Here is a 22,347-nt window from a genome sequence, read left to right as displayed (position 1 = left end):
GTAATCTGCAAATTTTCATTCAATGAATGGAAAAACCAATACCTAGGGCAATGGGGAAATGGGTTAGTGGTGGGTATTCATTAAATCCCTCTATGTCAAGTGTAGTTCTTTCTATCCTGAGTAGATACTGGATGCGAAGTTCCTCAAGGTGGAATAAAGGTTATCAAAAGGTTTTGGACTTTTAAGAGCCCTCATGCTGCACCAAGAGAGTTTTGGTTGCTTAGTGGTGAGGAATTGCACTGTAAACCCAAAGGTATGCAGTTCAAATCCACCAGCTGCTTCTCAGGAGAAAGATGGGCAATCTTCTCCCATACAGCCTTTACAAATCCATTAGAGTGTCAACATGAGTTCATTTCTGACTGGATGGCATATACCAACAAAACCAGTGCTGCACCTAAAAGCAAATGCTGCAATGGTTAAAGCTGAAAATGGCTAAACCGCTGCCAGTTAGAACCCACATGGTGATCTATGTCAGAAAGCTGTGTGAGTCTGCCTCTATAAAGAAAAATGGAATTGGTGGGTCTTAAGAACCACAAGTCCAGAGAGGTGCTGTTAGCGAGGCTCGAAATCATGGTGACACCAGGCACGACAGTACAAAACACTACTCAATCCCACGCCAACTCCTTGACTAACGGGATCAAAAACCATGGTGATTCATAAACAAATGCTCAAATCTTTCCTCCTACTCCAGTCCGGTTTGGAAGCTCTGCTGAAACCAGTTCAGCGTAACAGCAACCCGTCACTGACAGATGGAAGTGGCTGCACCTGAGATGCACTGGTCAACAATTAAAACCCATGTCTCCCACAGGTAAGGCCCAAGAGCTACCTCTGAACCACTGCTGCCGTGACACCTGGAATAACATGCCTGATGTAACACTAAGGCTTCCTCTGACGGGCACTAACATGCCCATTTTATCATTTCATCCTTTCATACCCCAAGCTAAAAGATCCCCTGAAATTTCTAAAGGACTTTGACAAGATACATTTAACACTGTGTGTCTCAACCAGCCACTTTCAATCACCCAAAATCCTTAACCTGAAGAACGAGATTCTGTTTCCATAGTCCTTTGAAGAGGTCTCGGGAAGCCACAGGTCTACCATGAATATAGAAAGAGATAATTTCTTGATTTTATATTAAAAAAATTAGAAAGCAAAGCCTTTCTTACATTTTCATATAATATTTGGCTAAGAGACAGGTGCTACATTAATAAAAAAGTAGGTTACTTAGGCTGTTATTTTTTGTTCTCTCAGATGAATTTTAGTAGTCCACAGGCAGGCCTGCCTTCTTTTCTCTTTCTATGCCTGAAGGCACTTCAGCTATATAGACTTAAGACTCTTAAGGTGAAAAGAAGATATTAAATGGTGGAGAGATTGGTTTTTGTTATTAACCAAAAGGAAGATAAGCAGCTCTAAATACATTGTGGAAGAGCCTGACTACTGGTGTGGTTGTCCCTGGATGGCACAAATAGTCAAGTGTAAATTGTTTGGTTTGGTTTTTTTAAGCTGGTAATTAAAAATATTCTTCCACTCTCCACTTATTTTTAGTTTTCCTGAAATAGTTTGTTTTTCCAATTTTCCTTATGTTAAATGACATTGTCAAAAGAAGTCTGCCAAGTGGGGGGTATGCCTATTATTGTTAATTAAAACACATAAATTTGGTTGGGATACTGCAAAGATTCTTAATATTAAAAAAGCAAAAGTGTAAGAATTTCTAGAACTTATTTTGACCAATACAAACTACTTGAATAAATATGAGAGGAAGACTACAATAGTATATTAGAAGATAAATGTTCAATTAAATTAAAATAGCTTTTGGGAATCGTGGAATGGATCCTGACATATTTATTACCTTTTGATAAACTGAATTTCTCTAAACTAGGGATTCTCAAAGTTTAGTCTGTAATAGCATCATCTAGTTATTATTGTTGGGTGTTCAGTTAGATGACAGAAGCTCTGCTTGCTTCTTAAAAATTTTTTTATTATACTAGTTTATTTATGAAATTCTAATACATTGTTTTCCGGAACAGATTCTTCCTGTGCCTTCTTGACTATTATCTTTAAAGAAGCAGATCACCCAAACATTATATCTTAGAGTAGTTGAAGGGTCCTCTGGAGTCCTTGGCAAAACATGGAATCCTGGGATCCACTCCCAGCAATCCTGCTTCAGGAGGTCAGGGGTGCGGCCTGAGAATATGAGTCTTTAACAAACTACCAGGTAGGGATGATGCAACTGTACTTCCAAGGGATGCATTTTGAGAATCATTGTTCTCAAAGACAGATGAGAGAGTTTTAAGTTAAGACTTTCTTGATGAAAGGCATATAGAATACTTATTCCTAGTAGTTTGCTTCACAAGACACAAAAGTACAGGACTTGATTTATACCTTCAAAGAGGTTTTAATTACTGGGAAATGGCGTATTCATGTCTTATTGCCATGGAGTTGGAACCGACTCATATCTGATCATCCACTGAGTTTTCAAGACTGTAAGCTGTGGAACAACTTCTGGATTCGAACCAGAGAAGCACACCTTATGGATATGTAGTGTCATTCCCTACGGACTATATGACTAGACACATGAATCAGGGGACAGATACAGACCACTTTAACTGTGTCAACAAGATTTCAAAGGGAAGATTTTTGGAATTATGAAAGCTGGATGGTCTCTCAATAAGCAAACACAGAATATGCTGTTAGAAGATTTCAGCACTTTGACCATCATGTGACAGCGTGCAATTATTCCACAGGGTTTTCTTGGCTGTTGTTTTTAAAGGAGCAGACCACTGGGCCTCTCTCCTGCAGAACTGTAGGGTGGGTTCCAATACCAACTTTGGGTTAGTAGGGCATTATGTAATGGCACTCTGTCGCAAAATGTACCCTGGACTGGGGTATATATCAGGCTTTACATGGTTATATATCAGCTCATGCTCTCTCTCTAAATAAAATCAGCTATATTTCAGCCTGTCTGGAAAGTGAATTATATTCATGAAGTAAAATAAAGGAAGTAACTGTCCGCTCTGCCAGCCCAGGGCAATCCAGAGGATCAAACGAGGCTACAAGAATAATACAAAGTCTGTCAAAATGAGGGCAACATATTAATAAAACAAACTTAAAAATACTCAAAACCCATCCAAGTCAGTCCTTTTTCTTTGCTCTTCTGTTTACTTTTTTCTAAATATCACTGAGTGGCAACAAATGAACCACTTTCAGTACTCTGAAAAGGCCTCCCTTTTCTACCTCTGTGGGAGACCTAACGGTGTGGATGACTGGAAGGTTCATGTTGCCAACATGCCACCTGACAGCAGGCTGCAGGCATTAACATTCTCGGAGCTCAGTCCTTTATCTGAGCCCACACAATCAAGACTTAGCTGAGGATTATTACCTTAAATTTTCAGAGAAATTTCTGCTTGTCCTTCACAGAAAAATAGAACAGTAAGAATTATACTGACAAAGTGGTGATTGTTGTCATGTTTTATGAAGTGGGATATGATGTGTAATCAAAAGTAGAGTATCAGCATAACACATCAATCCTGAAAAAAAAACCACAATGTGGCTGATACTTAGGTTCTCTTTAAAGACCTTAATATTGGCTTAAATTTTCAAGGATGCTTAGTCCTTGAGCTTGGGAATCATTTAATCACTAAATCACAGCTTCTAATAAAAAAAGGACGTTTGTTGTACCTTTAATACTTTAAAAGCTGCTGAGGCAAAATAAATATTTTCAAACACCCAGATTTGAAGATCTTGGCACCAACAACGGGTAAGAATAAATACCAGTGGGTGAAGAGATACTGGATTTATAATTTCCTGAGATCTTACTGCTTGTCACTTGAATTCTGTCATTCATCTCTGTTGTAAGCAACACTTGATTTTTGACGTGTGTAGACTCTCCCTTTATATTTTTAAGATGTAATTTTACATTTCTGCATTTAAAAAAAGCAGTTTGGCCACAATTTTAGATGAACACTTCTAATTCATGTACCTGCACATGTGAACTTCGAGAACAAAAATTTGCATGTATTAATTACTGTGTTTACTTGTAAAATGCTCTGCTTAAAGATTACTTATATCTGTGGTTTCAAGGTACTGAAGTGAATATCAATAAAAATGCTCGGGCCTGTTCATTGGTTATACATATTTGAAATGTAACAACAACAAAAAGAGATATTGGAATTTAGATTCGGTCTTTAGTCTTATTAACTAGTTGTATGATCTTGGGCATATTTGCATACTTTCTCTGATCCTGTGAAAAATGTGGCTGGACAAGTCCACATTGAAGCCTCCAAACATCTCTAACACTTTTCAGTGTCAATGAGTGATGCGAGGAAGCCAATGATACTACCTAAGGCCAAAAGCCAGCCAACACTCCTTGGCTGAAAGCGTCTAGCTATTTGGAATTCTATTTATTCAAAGCCTTACTGAGATTCCTTTTTTAAACATTTTATGAGCTTAGTGAAAGTTTACAGAACAGAATGGTATTCCATCCAACCACTTACACATGTTTTGTTTTATGATGATGACTATAATCCCCACATGGTATCATCAGTCATCCCACTACCTCCCTCTGGTTCTTGTTTTCATTAATTCTTTCATCCTGCTGGGATTTATCCCTGGGCAACATGGGCCTTTTATCTTGTGTGGTGGATTGTTCTAAGGACTGAGTACCTCCCTGATGTTATTGTTTACTTCATAGATCTATTGTTTAGCTGTAAGTTGTACCACAGGATGAGTTCAGTTCCAGGCTCAAAGGGTAATTAAAGGTCATATTGTATTAAACCAGTAAGGCTGGTAATTATTGTGATTTTAGTTTTATTCTGCACTCTTTCAGGGGTCTTCTATTGGGATCCCCTTTCAGAGTGGTTAGCATCTTGTTCTTCTGGTATCAGGGTTGTGGAAGCAGGGGCTCATGAGGTCTATGAGTGCTATGGACAGAATGTTCCATGTAACTTTCATTCTCCTAAGGTTTTTTAGGACATAAAAGTTTTCAAATCACAACCATGAACTCCATGTTCACGTTCATATTTAAAATTTACTTACTATGGACTGAAGCTCAACATCAAGAAAACAAAAATTCTCATCACTGGGCCGACTGGGAGCATCATGATAGATGGCGAAGAGACTGAGATTGTTCACAGCTTTAGTTTGCTTGGCTCTACAATCAACACTTTTGGTACCAGCAGCCAGGAAATTAAAAGACACATTGCATTGGGAAAGTCGGCTGTTAGAGACCTCTCCAAGGTACTGAGGAGCAACGATGTCAGTCTGGAGACTAAGGTGCGCATGATACAAGCCATGGTCTTTGCCATTACTTGCTATGCTTCAGAGAGCTGGACAATGACTAGGGATGATAGGAGAGTTGATGCATTTGAGCTTTGGTGCTGGAGAAGAATACTGAATATACCAACTGCTATAAAAACAAACAAGTTCATCGTGGAGAGGGTGAAGCCAGGCTGCTCCTTGGAGGCAAGGATTCTGAAGTTCCATCTGACATACTTTGGACATGTTGCAAGGAGGTATCAGTACTCGGATAGGGACATCATGTTTGGGAGTGTGGAGGGACAGCGCAGGAGAGGAAGACCCACAATGAGATGGATTGATTCAGTCACTGGGGTAATGGAGATAGATGTGTCGGAGACAGTGAGATTGGCAAGGGATAGAGCAGGGTTTGGGGTTGTTGTACATAGGGTTATTGTGAGTCACAAGCAACTCAACACATAACAACAACAACAATGCTGTGTTTTGCATATGAAATGGTACATGCCATTTCTTACATCTCTCTAAGCAGATTTTTAGTTACTTGAGTTGCAAAGTCTGTGTCCTACACTAGACACAGCTGGCGCTGTGCAGACTCTGGAACATGGTGGTGGAGGTTGTTGTGTACCATCAAGTCAGAGCTGACCCTCCAGCAGGTTTTCAGAAACAACTACTTGCAATGAAATATGGGAGGCTCAGTGGAATCTGTCCCGAGTGGGACCACCCTGTTTTCCCAGATTTTGAAATTTTCTTTGCTTCTTGGCAGGGTACTGTCTTATCATCATTATATCATTAATTTTAGCAGAAATATTTGAGTTTCCCCTCTCCAGTAAGTGTCTCCCTTTTGCAGGTTTCAGTTCTTGGGTAAATAATAAGTATTTACTGAAGATGCAAAGATCCCGATTATTCCTAGACCTCTATTTTAGTCATAAAGGCAAAAAGGTTCATGAAGATGATGTAAAAGTAGATATATGTACAATCACAAATTTCAAGAATTCCTTCTAAATTATTACAGTTGTGAATGACAATTATGATATTTATCCAGTGACATTAAGTGGCAATGATCAGCTTACTTTTCTTCTTTCTTATCAACAGCTTTGTATGAAAAGAATTGTTCTTGTTAGTTGCTTCTGGGTTATCCCCTCTGATTAATGGAGAAATCAGAAATATTTGAAAAGTGATTAATGATTAAAGCGTCATGTATAAAAGGGTTGCTGTATTGTTTAGGTGCCGTTGAGTTGAGTATGACTCATAGAGACCCTATGAACAACAGGTCTGACCCTGTCCTATTCTTTGCCATCCTTACAATCTCTTACACACTTGAGCCCATTGCTGCAGCTACTACATCAGTCCACTTGTTTGAGGGTCTTCCACTCTTTTGTTAAGTGCCTTCAAGTAGACTATGATTTATGTTGTTGTTGACTGCCATCAAGTCGAGCATGACTCATAGTGACTCTATGAACGAAAGACCCAATGCCTTTCCATAACTATTGTCATTTCTCCAAGTTCATAGAGTTTCCAGAGGCTTGTGGTTTAGGATGTAGATGCCACTCCTTCTTCCAAACCTGTTTTACAACTGGGAGCTCCACCAAACACTGTTCACATTGGGAAACCATTCTGGTATTTGATACCCCAATGGCACAAGGTTCAGCATCACAGCAAACTTAGGTTACTTCATACTGCACATCGACAAAGAGTGATGTGCAAAGAAGAATGTTCCTCCAGATATAATATCACTAGGGTTGCTATGAGTCGCAGGCGACTCGACGGCACATAACAACAACAACAACAACAACAACAGTCTCATTTAGAAGTGGTTAAGTGTTGTCAAGTCAAATACGACTCATATTGACTTTTGCACAAAAGACCTGAACTCAGTTCTACAACTAACATCATTTCTGTACATTTATAGAGTTTATAGAGTTTCCAGCAGCCTACAATATGGATTGAGGCTCAATGTCAAGAAGACAAAGATTCTCACCACTGGACCAATTGGCAGCATCAGGATGGATGGTGAAGACATTGAGATTGTACACAGCTTTAGTTTGCTTGGCTCCATAGTCAACAGTCTTGGCACCAGCAGCCAGGAAATTAAAAGGCGCATTGCCATGGGAAAGTCTGCTGTTAGGGACCTCTCCAAAGTACTGAAGAGCAATGGTGTCTCTCTGGAGACTAAGGTGCGTCTGATACAGGCCATAGTCTTCACAATCACTTGTAATGCATCAGAGAGTTGGACAATGACCAAGGAGGATAGAAGGAGAATTGATGCCTTTGAGCTGTGGTGCTGGAGAAGAGTATTGAGAATACCATGGACTGCTAGGAAAACAAACAGATTTGTCCTGGAGAGGGTTAAATCGGGTGGCTCCTTGGAGGCAAGGATTCTGAGGCTCCGTCTAACTTACTTTGGACATGTTGTGAGGAGAGACCGGTCCTTAGAGAGGGACATCATGCTTGAGAGGGTGGAGGGACAGCGCAGGAGAGGAAGGCCCTCTATGAGGTGGATTGATTCAGTGACTGGGATAATTGGGATGGGCGTGTCAGAGACAGTGCGATTGGCACAGGACAGAGTGGAGTTTAGGGCTGTTGTACACAGGGTCTCTATGAGTCGCAGGCGACTCGACGGCACATAACAACAACAACAAACAAGAGTTTCCAGAGGTATGTAGGTTAGGAAGTTGATGCCACTCCTGCTTTCCAATCTGAATCATTCTAGAAGCTCCTCCAAACTCTGTCCATGATGGGTAACCATTATGGTATTTGACACGACGATGGCACAGTGTTCATCATCACAGGAACTCCAAGTTTTTGAGTACAGCAAGTAGACAAATGACTTGAGTCATTTGAAAAATATTCATTCTAAAATTAATAAATTATGGGGAGACCTGATAAACAGATCAGAACCGTGTCTTATTCTGCACCATCTTCATAATCTCCATCACGCTCAAGCTCATTGCTGCAGTCACTGTGTTAATCTAGTTTGAAATCATCTTCTTTCATTGATCTTCTACTTTCCAAGTGAGATGTATTCTTTCAGGGACTGACCCTGTGTGACAACATGCCCAAAGTCTATCAGTAGAAGGTTCACCTCCCTGCTTCTAAGGAGTTCCCACTTCCATATCTACACGGAAATGACTATGAAAATCAAGCAGATTAAGTTGGCTATTTTAAATTTACCATCACAGGTCAATGTGTCTGCTAAAATTAATTAACAGCTTGATGTTGGTTTCTTTGGCTACCTGTCCAAGTCCAAAAGATGCTTTGTGAATAGAATTTTGGTTCAAACCAAGTCAGCATTCTTTGTGTACATATCTTCTAATTTGGAATAGGTAAAAAAAAAATTCAAAACAGAACATTTGCAAAAAACTCCCTGATTTCTGCTATTTTTTGATGAGATATATTAGAGCTCAGCTTCTTTGATTTGCTATCTAAATTAGCCTGGAGTATATATAACAGAAGAAATGATAACAGAGGATAACTGAGCTTAATTAGGAGATACACTGCAAAAAGTGTTTCTGAACTGAACAGCAAGAGGCATATTAACATTGGTTTTAATGTCTGTTTCACATACAAATGAATTCATCTTATTCTCAGAAAGTCTTTGTAAAAACATTTCAAAATTGATCTCAATTTGGATTCATCTTGATATTCAGGATAGCAAAAAACCACCATGATTTACCCCCCTCATTTTTAAATGAACCTAGAAAGCAGCCACTTGTGAACTGACCAAATAACCAGCCCTCATTCCTGGCTGAAAGCACTGGTTGTTCCCAATACACCACAGAAAAACAAGGGCACTCTGCTTTAGCGTGCCATGCTTAGACGCTGCCCAGCAGCCACCACTGTGGTTTGACTTCACTCTCCATTTTTTTTTTTAATTTCTTTTTGGATTTTGTTTCCATTTACAGTGCTCACGTCATACTGGTGAATGAACAAAACAATTTTAGAGGCATACAGGATCATTACTAAAACTAACAGCTGGGTACAGGAGACCCAGGATAACGCTTTACTTACTCTTGTGGTCTGTCTAAAGGCAAAAACAGTGCAAGAGTGGCATTAAGACAGACAAACTACTGATGTGGACAGGTCACAGATGTGTAAGGCATAGCTTACAAAGAAATTTACTTGAACTTTAATAAACCTTAAGAGTGAAAGATGATAGTGTCCTAAGAGTATTGAATATCCCTTGGACTGCTAGGAGAGCAAACAGGTTTGTCTTGGAGAGAGTGAAACCAGGTGCCTCCTTGGAGGCAAGGATTCTGAAGCTTTGTCTGCTCTATTCTGGGCATGCTGCAAGGATGGACCAATCTTTGGAGAGGGATTCATGCATGGGAGGGTGGAGGGACAGCACAAGAGAGGAAGACCCTCAATGAGATGGACTGACTCAGTGACTGGTGGGGGAATGGGAGTAGGTGTGTCAGAGACAATGAGGCTGGCACACTGTCACATCAACAGCACAAGCCAAAAAAATTCCCCAATCCTGATCAACTATGTAAAGAAAAAAACCTTTTGTGTTTTAAAGGTTACTACTATAAAAAATAAACAAGCAACCCACAGCATCGGTGAAACTATTCACAAATCATTGCATAAGAGTATATAGTAACACAGAATATATAAGAAACAGTATCAATAAAAGGCCAATCAATCCCATTAAAAATAGGCAAAGAATTAAAATAGACATTTCTCCAAAGATATACTGTCAAGTGCTGTTGAGTCAGAATCAACTTATAGAGCCAGTGGGAAATTTATAAAAGCTGTAAATTTCACAGAAGGAGACTGTGTACCTTTTTTCTGTCGAGCTGCTGGTGGATTCAAATTGCTTGTCTTTGGGTTGGTAGCACAACTCCTTACCACAACACCATCATAGCTCCATCCAAAGGTATACCACAGCCAATAAAAGCATTATCACGAGTTGTTTGGAGTTATGTGCTGTGGAGTTGTCTACAGCTCATAGTGCCCCTAGGTACAATAGATCAAAACCCTGCCCTAGCCTGACTATAGCAATTTAAATCAAAACCTCTATGAACTACTACTTCATACTCATTAGGATGACTATAATAAACAAACAGAAAAGGAAGACAACACATGTTGCAAAGTACAGGGTGCTCTTCTGCTGGCTAGAGTGTGTAGAGGAGCTGCTGTGGCAAAGGGTTTGGCAGTTGGTAAACAAGGTACCACGCTACACAGTAATAACATTTCTATGTATATGCCCAAGAACTTATACATGAATGTTCACAGTAGCATTATTCATACTAGTCTAAACACAGAAACAAATGAAATGGCATTAACTACTTACCAGATATATAGGAAATGCTATATCTATGAACTAGAATACGTATTCATCCATAATAAACCACTGAAGCACTTATGCATCCTAGCACATAGATGAATCTTCACATTAAGCAAAGCAAAAGAAATGAGGCACAAAAGAGCACTCTTTGTATGATTTCATTTAAAGGTAATATAAATAACAGGCAAAATCAGAGATGGAAAGTAGATTACAGGCTGCTAGGTATGAGGGTGGGGTGAAACTGACCTAGAGTAAATTACAAATAGGAGAGGATTTTGTGTATGTGCGTAGTAGGGAGAGTGATAAGAATGTTCTGGATTAGGCAGTGATGGTGGCGTCACAACCTCACGGATCTACATAAATATACTGTAAACCACAGGGATATCTATTAAAAAACTTAAAATGGGGAAACTTTCTGTTATATGAACTTTACCTTAATAAATATTATTTTTTTAAAAAGGATAATACCATTTAGAAGAGACTAAAACTTCCAGTTTTGAGAATTACCAGACTCCAGGAAGGCAACATTTCCAGGTATACAAAATAGTAATGGGCTCACAATTCTACTTCTATGGGTCCAGGACAGTGGCTTTTGATTTATTATGTTTCCTGACTACTTCTGTTCTTCCATGTTCTGCATCAGTTAGAGATTCAAAGAAATTAAGAAACTTAGTACTGGTTGGCCCTTTCTCCCCTAGGGATCCAGCAGTGGAAGGAATGCTCTACAGCATTATTTTTTATAATAAATGTTTCTCTCACAGTAACTAATACCTATATCATTATTTTAATTAAGAGAGTCTTAGACTATTTTTTAAAATAGGATATTTAATGAAAGCAAAGACTGAATAAAATCTCATTACTCAAGGTCTGCCTGTTCATTATTTGGTCCTAAAAAAATAGAGCATAATAATGGCTACATTGAATATACCATCCATCTGAAACTCAAGCAAAAAATAACTGCTCTGAATCTTTTATATTTCACCTCAGAGAGAAAAATCTCCAGATATTTTGAAGGAGAGAGAAGAGGTAATAGTGACTTTAATAGCCTCAGTAACCAATTTTTTATTTTATTTCCTTTCTTCTGTGCTTTTCTTTCTCTCATGATATCTTTTTACTTTTACCATTTCTATTTTATTCTTAGACTTACAGTGGTAAGGGTCATTTATCTACCTTCAGTAAATCTCACTTTCTGAGGAAAAAGGACTCATAGCTGATCTGAAAACTTGACAGACAAGTCATTCTTCCACAATTACTTCCTTCTTGTAAATTCTGAAGGGATAGCCTTTCCTCATGATGAGTATGGAAAACTCTGGCAATATCAAAATGTCACACAGAATGAGGTTTTATAAAAACATGATGAATAAGGTACCATGAAATTTCAGAGTAGTGAAAATAAAATTTTGAACAAAAATTGTGCCACTGCCATTTCTGCTGTTTCATTGCAATGAAAATGGCAGTGACATAAAACAGGTTATTTGGACAGCAAGATGCATCAGTGAAGATATTGATATAAGGATGGCAAGGTGTGTGATGTTCATGTAATCTAGTGCTCATTTGAGTCACAATAAACAGGATCAATATAGTAAACTAATTTATACATACTAATGGAGAGGGTTAAACCAGGCTGCTCCTTGGAGGCAAAGATTCTGGGCCTTTGTTTGACATACTTTGGACATGTTCTAAGGAGGGACAGGTCCTTGGAGAGGGTCATCATGCTTGGGAGGGTGGAGGGACAGCGCAGGAGGGGAAGACCCTCTATGAGGTGGATTGATTCAGTGACTGGGATAATCGGGATGAGTGTGTCAGAGGCAGTGAGACTGGCAGAGGACAGAGCAGGGTTTAGTGCTGTTGTACATAAGAGTCGCTTTGAGTCGTAAGCAACTCGACGGCACATAACAACAACAACAACAACAATGTTGATAATCTGTGTGCCAAAATGTAAGACATGTGTGTTTTTCTTGTATATAAAAAAAAATCTTCTTTATATTTATCCTTCCTAGTAATTTTGCTAATGCTGTCTAAAAAGACAGCATTAATTTTAAATATTTAATATTATGGATCAGCAACACAGAAAAGAAAATATCTCTCTTCCAGGGAGAAATAGTAAAAATTATTCAGGAAAAAAAATGGTGTTGTATTATGTATGTTAACTTTTAAAGGGACTTCTCAGTTATTTTCATATATCTTCTGGATGACATATATGCACTTACAGATTTAACAAGTGAACTTATGAGAGAGAGAGAGAGAGACCATCATATCCCCAAAAGTTCCAAAGTGTTAAATGTACATTAAAAAATTTGTTAATATAAACTAGTTTAGCACATAGAGTTCAAAACTCCCTAAGGCCATGAGACACTCAGCAGAATTGTTCTGGCCTTGGTATGTCAGTATTTTGTTGTTCTGGGATATAGCAACAGTGTAGTCAATGTATCAGAAAATTAAGGCACTGTTTTCATAACATACTTTCCCATTTTAAAGATTGGTATGTTTTATATGTAAGCTCACTTAGCAATGCATTTACATTGTTAATTTACAAAATGAGCATCGGCAGAGTCACTCTCTTATTCAAAGAGGAACAAAGATAAACATTTAGTGGGAGATAACCAAAGCAGGCTAGACCTGCGATGGGTAGAATTATAGGGTAGAATGCCCCTAAGAAGGGATGCTGAAGTCTTTTCTCTAGTAACTGTGAAAGTGATCTTACTTGGAAATATGGTCTTTGCAGATACAATTAGTCAAAATGAAGTCATCCTGGAGTAGGATGGGTCTTGACCCAATAGGTATGATGTCCTTATAAGAGAAGGAGATGAGCTACAAGAGAACACTATAAAATAGGTGGATGCAAAGGAAACGGCCATTTGTGGGAAGGAAGAGGTGAGGACAGGTCTCTACTACCACAAGCCACTGAATTCCTGGGACACCAGAAGCTAGACAAGACAAGAATGATCTTCCCTTAGAGTTTTCAGAAATGAGTAAGGCTCTGCCAATACCCTGAGTCTGAATTGATAGATTACAGAAATGTAAGAAAATAAATTTCTATTATTTCCTGCCATCTTTGTGGAAATTTGTCATGATAGCACTAGGAACTCAACCTACTTGTGTTTCCTAGTAAAGATAATGAGAGGAAGATGTGAAGAAGGGGAGCTGAGACAAATATGAAACCAAAGAGGAAAATCTGACAACTGGTTGATTAGGATATAAACAGATGCCCTTTCTTTCCAGATATCTAGGCTGTAAAATCCACACACATTTACGATTCATTTCTGAAAGAACACAATAAATAAGATCACAATGAAACAGCTTTCTCACTTTCCCCTCTTCTCCTCCAGGTCTTTAAATTTCAGTAACACATTAAAATAGTTCAAATTCTAAGTAGCAGGAAATTTTCCATTTTGCTGGATTGGACAGTGCTGTAAATATTCTATTTTAAGCCATGTCTACTTTGGCCTATTCAAAGCCCAGAATCAATAGGTATAGGAGGATCAGACAATGGAAAGTCTTTGAAATAAGAAAGCTGTATTTTCACAAACAATGGACAATTTGACAGAGAGACCACAGTAAAATGATAATAAAAAATTATAAGCATTTTCCTCCCTAGTGCAAGTTTCTTGATTCCCTGCCATGTCATTCAATCCTCCCCCATTTGCTATAACCTCATGGACTCATTGAGCCCTCCAATATCTGGTTTATAAGAATTCTTAATGTTACTAATTTTGAATGCATAAAACAAAAATAATCTGAGTATAGGACCGTTATGATTTCCCTCCTCTTTTCCTTCCTGCTGCCTTTCTCATAAATTGGTCATTACAGCATTCTGTGAAACAGCCTTCACTGAGCTGAGATTGATATTTTTAGCTGCAAAATGAAGCACTTTTAGCTGCAAAATGAAGCACTTTACTAACGAAGAAACCTAGTGCCCAGAGAAGGAGCAGAATAGAATTCTTTCCATGTAGATTTCAGGATGATGATTAAAGGCAAAGGAAACCAAACAGTTCTAAATAGTAATTTGACAAACCTAAGCTTTGAGACAACAGAAAAGCTGAATAGTAGGGTGAAGGGATGTTGGCTTTTGCAAGAATTCAGGTGTTAAAAGCAGAATATGAATACTGAAGAAGCCATATTTTCACCAAAATCACAAATCTATCATTTATTGCATGGAAATAATAAAGTCCTAAGCAGCTATTTAAAATACAGGCAGTTGCTGGATAACAAAGCAGCTCTGTTCCTAATGGTGCGTTTCATGTCTTGCAGGACGGCTGAGATAGGTGAATACAGTGTTAATTTGGCTTTGAGTTAGTACAAGAAAAGCTCATGGCCTTTCCAATGAGATTAAAAACTGCTTGTGCAGCAAGTAAAGGTGACTGGGATAAAGAATCCATTACAAATAGGGATTCAGAAATTGTTCGATCTTTTCAAAATGGGAGACTATTTACATTAATGAAAGGAGAAGCAGAGTTGTCTAGAAAACAAAATGTATATAATCCGGGGAATGCCTGTAGGCTAGAGGATATTTCTCTTGTAAAAATAATGTCTAAGCCTTTGCTTGCAAAAATGTGTCATCAGCGGTAACTATTTTCTTTCTTTTCTAAAGGAAAGCATTAGCTGTAAAAAGGTATTTCTTAATAAAATAATTTTTAGGTCAATTTTGATTATTTATATTTATTGGTGAGGCAAACCCAGTAGCTAAATTCAGATTGCAGATGACAGGAATGGATAAACTGGACAGTACAATGAATACATTAAATATCATATAACATGGTGACCAAAGAGCAGAGTTGTAGTACAGTGAAGAACTAGAGCTCGAAGCTCACCTAATATATTTCTGGGGCTGTTGTGAGGGGAAATGGAGTCGATTAAGACTCATGATGACCTTATGAATTAAAGATGGAAACCCTGCCCAATCCTGTGTATCATCCTCAGGACATCCGCCATGCTCACTCAAGTCCGTAACTGCAGTCACTATGTACATTCACCCCACTGTGGAGCTTCCTCTCTTCCACCGATCCTTGACTTTTTCCTATATGATGGCCTTTTCTGAGGACTGGAGTGTCCTGAGAGCATGTCCAAAGTCTGTCAGATGAAGTCTAAGGAACACTTTGGCTGCACTTTATCCAGGATGGATTTGTTTGTTCTTTTGCCAATGGGAATATCCACCACTCTTCTGCAATATCCCAATCCAAAGGCATGGATTTTTATTCAGAATTTCTTTCGTTATTTTCCATCTTCAACTTTATTTTTGATGACTTTGCCCAGGCGTTCATTTCCTTAGATAGTCTTAACAGAAATGCCGTGACCAAAGATGAAGATTTGGTGTGTGCTGCTCTGGTGCTAAGGAGGAGCTTAGAGCAGTTTCAAAAGCGTCTACTTGATCAGTCTCCATTCAAGAGCATCAGCACTACACACTGGGCTCAATGGCAGTGCAAAGCTTGTCTACACTGCTACCTAAAAGGTTCTAGAGGTGCCTCAGTAGAAAGATCTGCTGAATTACTTCCAAACAGCAGGCACTGAATACTCTCATGGGTTGCCATGAGTCCTAATTCATATGAAAACAACTGTTTTAACCGAGAAACTTAACACTGGATCTATAAAGGACCAGGCCATCTGTTGGTTTATAAGTATGTAAAGATAACCATGATATTGCTTGTAAAAGCTCACAAAGAGGATCTGGGAGATGTATACCAATGAAATACAAAAAGTATAGAATGTATTGGAGGTGTATATAAGGTGCGTTAGAAACGAAGGTAAATTAGAAGATAATCCCCTAAAAGAACAAAGGATGACAGGATGCCTTTCAGCTGTGGCGCTGGAGAAGAATATTGAATATACCCTGACTCCCAAGAGAACGAACAGGTCCAAAAGAAGATGAAACCAAGTTGCTCCTTGGAGGCAAGGATTCCGAAGCTCCTTCTCACATACTTTGGGCGTGTTGCTAAGGAGGGACCAGTCCATGGAGAAGGACATTGTGTTTGGAAGGGTGGAGGGACAGTGCGGGAAAGGAAGATCCCAGATGAGATGAACTGACACTGTAACTGGAGTAATGGGGGAGTTGGGGGGTGTAGGTGTGTCAGAGACAGTGAGATTGGCTCAGGATAGGACAGATTTCAGAGCTACTGTACATAGTGTTGTTCTGAGTCACGGGTGACTCGATGGCACATAACAACAACAACAAAATAGAAAGGAGAATGTGTAACAGAGAAGACATGAATCTCAAGTCACAAAGTCCATGGTTCCAATCCTACTTTGAGTGTTGTTGTTTTTTACTTTGAGCGTTTTACCATCAGTGCTTACAAGTTAGAGACTGTTTTAAGGTTTCAATTGCAAACTCTGGGTGATACAAAAGTAAATAGCATAGGGAACAACCAAATTTCCACTATTTGGACATTATCACCCGTAGCCTTATTTCATCTAATTTCAAGTAATTAGTTTTCTTCTTATTTTATCTATCCCTACCTGAAAGTGGGCTATTTGTAAATGCTCCTTTAAATTAAGAAAGCCTATGAAGGCAGAGTATGTTCAATTCAAAAGAGCCATTTTCTCCAACAAGTATTCCCTCACCCTGTTTTAGGAGCTTAAGTGCTACAGCATGCCTAATAAGCCAAGCTCACTATAATAAAGACTCTGTTTCTCTAAAAATTGTAATTTAAAAATGCAAGTATCCAAGGCTCTGGTGTTTAGAATACTTGTTGTTGTTTGTTGTTTTGTATCATCAAGTCAGAACTGACCTATAGCTGACCCTCTGGTGGGTTACAATACAAATATTTTTTAATGTAAAATACTTTAAATCCAACTTCATGATATAAGCTTTCATTTTAGAAGAAAATTCTTAATTCTACTTAAGTATCTTCTGTCTTTAGATGGGCGTTAAATCAGTTGTCCTACGTGTCAACTTTTTGCAGCATTCAGGATCCCTGAATTACTGCCTCTTGTGTGGGATGATGACTCACTAGTGGCCAGTGATTGTTATACTATATTGTTGAATAAATGCAGGGATATCACTGCTGATGTCAGATGAACCCTGGCTGGAAACAAAGAATATGAGGACAATGTCTATTTGTGCTTTACTGACTATACAAAGGCATTTGACTGTGTGGATCATGACAAATTACAGTTAACATTGAGAAGAATGGGAATCCTAGAACACTTAATTGTACTCATGTGAAACCTATGCCTAGATCAAGAGACTATTGTATGAACAGAGCAAGGGAATAGTACATGGTTTAAAATGAAGAAAGATGTGTGGCATGGTTATATCCTTTTTCTGTATCTATTCAATCTGCTTGCTAAGCAAATTATTTGAGAAGTTGGATCTATAGAGAAGAATGTGGCATCAGGATCAAAGGAAGACTCATCAACAAGTTACATTATACAGATGATGCAACCCTGCTTGCTAAAAGTGAGGAAGATTTGAAGCACTTGCTGTAGAAGATTAAGGAATACAGGCTTCAATATGGATTGCATCTCAATATCAAGAAAAAGAAAATTCTCACCTTGGACAGAGAGGCAACATGTTGGCAGATGGAGAAAAGACTGAAACTGACTTCACCAATGATCCACAATCCATTTGGTAGCAACAGTCATGAGATCAGGAGACGTACTACACCGAGAAAGTGTGCAGTCAAGGACTTCTCCAAATTACTGAGGGGCAATGATGTCAGTTTGAGGACTAAGGTGAGTGTGATTCAGGCCATGGTTTTTACAATCACTTGCTATGCATCTGAAAGATGGACAATGAATAAGAATGATTGATGACTTTGAGCTGTTGTGTTGGGAAGAGTATTAAATATCCCATGGACTGCCAAAAGAATGCACAAAATATGTCTTAAAGAAAAGGCGGCCAGAGTGTTCCTTGGAGGCAAAGATGATAAAGCTTAGTCTCACATACTTGGGGCATGTGTCTAGGAGAGGCTATTCTTTGGAAAGGGTATCATGCTTGGAATGATAGAGGGAGGGTGAAAGACAGATAGGTTCAGAGATGAGAACATTCCTCTAGATCTGACAGAAAAAGAAAACCTTTCCTTAGAACTGGCGTCCTGAATTCACACTTCCAGCTACCTAAATGGCAAGAGAATAAATCTCTACTTGTTAAAGCCATCTATTTGTATTATTTATATTCCAGTAGCACTTGATAACAAAAGCAATGCTCAAATATCATGGTATACTCTTTAAATTTTAAACCAGAAATATTCACTGAAGTCCTCTTTAAACCAAACAACAGTTTTGGCTTATTTAGTAAAGAATGTATCATTGGATATTTTGCTCTTTTATGACTTATCTACCTAGGATAAAATTACAGCAGCAAATTCACATACTACATAGGACATTTAGTGGGAAATGAGTTTATGTTAATGGAAGAGGAACAGTTCAGGAAAGTTATAAATGATTTTATAGCTTGAAAGTAATCAGTATCAAGGAACTGTACAAATAAATAAGGCAAAACACAACTGTCTGTAAGATTTTTAGAAGCATTTCATTAAACATGTGATAACTTCTATCCACCACATGCTCTGCTGAAGAAGGAGGGGCAATCTCCTCCTGTACCAGTCAGATCTGATTTTATGATGCACGCGCGCGCACGCGCGCACACACACACACTAATAAAATAAAAAAATGTGATAACTTCTTTGTTTTTCTTCTTTCTACACCTTATTAGAGAAGCTGACTATACAGTATATAACAATTTCTATCCTACAAGTATATCTAATTAGTACATTCATTTTCTAAAGACACTTAATAGAATCAAAGTATTATTTGTAAATCCTCAATCCATTGTGTAGACTAAAAGACTCCTTCCACTAATAGGCAGCATTAAACTGCCATCATCACCTGAGGCAGACCAAACATCTAACAGCAGTTCAAACAATATTTATAACCATTAAGTGTTTTAAGTATTTATAACCATTTCAGCTATTAAATGAAACGTCTGATAGTCTGAATCCACCTAATTCCCCATAGGAAAAAGAGGAAGTCTCCTGCTATAAATATTTAAGGTCTTGGAAATCCAACGGAGGGTTACCAGGAATTGGAATTGACTTGATGGCAGGGTTTGGTTTGGGTTAGAAAGAAACATAGAGGATAGCACCGGCACGAAATGTAAAAAGTGAGTCAACTGTTTCATTAAATAATGTTATAAGTATTTCAAAAGAGGACTTAGTCTAATGGATCACCCCTACAATTTATTAGAATGTATTATTATTATACTTAATTGAACTATAATGTTGTCATTCATCTAATTTCATTAGTTTTGAAAGAACTTTCTAGTCAACATCATTTTTGTAGTACCGTGGAAGGCTCTTGGGGTCAGAGAGACCTATATGCTGCTGTGACTGAATTCAGTATTAAGGCCAAATTATAATGGTTTATTCATCAATTCACTTACTTACCTACACTAAGAAGAATAAATAAGTCAATTCCACTGTTGATGAGTCCATTCCAACTCATCATGATTAATAATAATAATAATAACAATAAATAGGTCTGTGAGAGCTCATGCATGCTAACTACTAACTGGGGACATAAGTGAGTGATAGAAAGATATGGGCAAACAATTTCAAAGTCCTGGTTTTGATGTTACTACAATTATGTAATATATTGCAAAAGAGGAAGATGTGTCCTAGATACACCACTTAATTTTTTTGGTGTTTTCTTAAAAGGCATTTGTTGTTGTTGTAATATTTGAAAATTCCTATTTCCCTGCTCTAACCAACAAAGTATGTCATCAACCCTTTCCATGTTTACCAACTGGATAGTCTATAAAAAAAAATCTTTTACAGAAGTTAGTCATGAGGTCATTTTGGTAGATCTAACAGTAGTACTTTTAACATTTTTTGGTCACTTCTTGTGAGTTTATGGTTATTTCAAAATAAAGGGCATTTTAAAAGAACACGGACATATATTTTAAGTTTAAACAATAATGTGGTTCTGAGAACATTTATGCCTTTTTTTACTATCAAAGAGAATCGTGACTTAATGGAAAATAATTTCTATGTCAGAAGTTAGGGTTTTGTGTTTGGCTGCACCATTCAGGAAAAAAATGTTACAAAGGAAAGGAAGTCACTGGAATTCTGAATTTGAGAAGTTGTCACTTGCAAAACTGAGATACTGTGCTATTTCTAGGGTCAAGAATGTTGAAGAACTATAAAATGGAAAAACAAAAGTTTTATGATATTTAAAAAAAATATGAAGCTCTAAACTATGGTAAGATGATACTTGTAAAACTGACCAAATTAGAGAAAAAACTGTGACAAATATAGTTCAATAACAAATGATTCATTACCAAGTGACATCTCTCCTAGCCATATTCATATCAACAGTTAGAAGCAGCACTAATCTCAACCTGCAAAGAAATGTAATGTGAACAGGAGCCTGCTCTTTTTCTTTCCAATTATTTCAACTGTGATGATCTGTGATACAACTCATTTCTCCAGTTTTCTCCTACAGATGGATTTAAGGATGGAGGATGGTGGATATGTTTGCACGCCCAGCACCAACAGAACAGCTCACTCACCAACTTCATCCTGAATCTCCTCGGCCACTGCAGGCACGTTGTAGAGCAGGGAGAGCGACTGGTTCATGCGCTCGTAGATTACACGGAGGTGTGTCATCACCTGCAGAGGAGGAGAGTTGCATGTAAACCCACTCTGGGATGTTGTTGTTGTGTGCTAATAACCTGAGTACGACTCAATAGTGATTCTGGGAACATCAGACCTGAACCCTGTCCTATCCTGCACCATCCTCACCAGCTCAGATACCCGTGAGCCAAATGCTGCGGTCACTGTGTCAATCCACCTCATTGAGGGTCTTCTCCTTCGTCCCTCCTCCCTCCAGTATGATGTGGAATAGCTCTGGGATGTGAAACTTTTTTTTTATAAACCTAGTGGCAAAGGCAGATCTAAACTTCTAAAATACTCATGAAATGATATGGGGAATTGAGCTATACTTTAAGGTTATCTTTACTCTTCCCATTATATGGTATCGTGTACCAGAGGTCATTTGAAAGATAATTTCTATTCAACTCCAAGTCATGATATTGAGGCTTCTTACCTAACTCTAAACACATAAAAGGAGGCCTGTTTACATGTTGAGCTGCTTACCAAAAGGTTGGTGGTCGGAATGTACCAAAAGAATAGTCTGTGACAGTTAAGAATAACAGCCTTGGAATGGAATAGAAGGCCACCCTGAGTCAAAACTGACTTGATAATGATGAATTTTTATTTTGCATACAGAATTTTAATACCCTAAATCTAGTTAAAGGCACATTTTTACAATCTATAAAATGTGAAATTTTTTTAAATGTGAAATTTTAACTTGGGTGTTGCTGTTGTTACGTACCTAGTTGCCTGCGACCAATAGTGACCCTACGTACATTAGCTCTGAAACTTGCCCTATCCTGAGCCAGTCTCATTATCTCTGACAGACCTAATCTCATATCTCCAGTCACTGAATAAATTCATTTCATCCTGGGTCTTCCTCTCCTGCACTGTCCCACTACCCTTCCAAGAATGATATCCTTCTCCAAGGACTAGTCCTTCTTGGTCACAAACCCAAAATATGTCAGACAGAGCTTCAAAATCCTTGCCTCCAGGGAGCAGCCTGGTTTCAGTCTCTCCAAGACAGACCTGTTTGTTCTCCTAGCAGTCCATGGATGTTCAACATTCTTCTCTAGTGCCACAGCTCAAAGGCATTGATCCTTCCTCTATCATCATTACTTATTATTCAGCTGCCAATGCATAGGATTGTGGGCTAGATCAGGTGTACCTTAGACTCCAGACTGAGACTGTTGCTAGTCTATGCTAAATATTTTAAGATATCAT

General features: G+C 38.3%; 1 protein-coding gene across 8 annotated transcripts in view; it reads right to left on the bottom strand.

Moving 5' to 3' along the window:
• The window catches only part of APP (amyloid beta (A4) precursor protein), a 361,031-nt gene that overhangs the window by 56,492 nt on the left and 282,192 nt on the right, over positions 1 to 22,347 (bottom strand). For all 8 annotated transcript variants that reach the window (XM_006896028.1, XM_006896029.1, XM_006896030.1 and 5 more), the window contains one exon: positions 21,042 to 21,141. In XM_006896028.1, coding sequence (XP_006896090.1) covers positions 21,042 to 21,141 — 100 coding nt within the window. The remainder of the gene's footprint in view (positions 1 to 21,041; positions 21,142 to 22,347) is intronic.

Source organism: Elephantulus edwardii, unplaced genomic scaffold, assembly GCF_000299155.1.
Source record: "Elephantulus edwardii isolate Elephantulus edwardi_28Jun2011 unplaced genomic scaffold, EleEdw1.0 scaffold00180, whole genome shotgun sequence".
Lineage (NCBI taxonomy): Eukaryota > Metazoa > Chordata > Mammalia > Macroscelidea > Macroscelididae > Elephantulus > Elephantulus edwardii.
The sequence above is the reverse complement of the archived record's forward strand: the minus strand, read 5'-3'. Positions and strand labels throughout refer to the sequence as shown.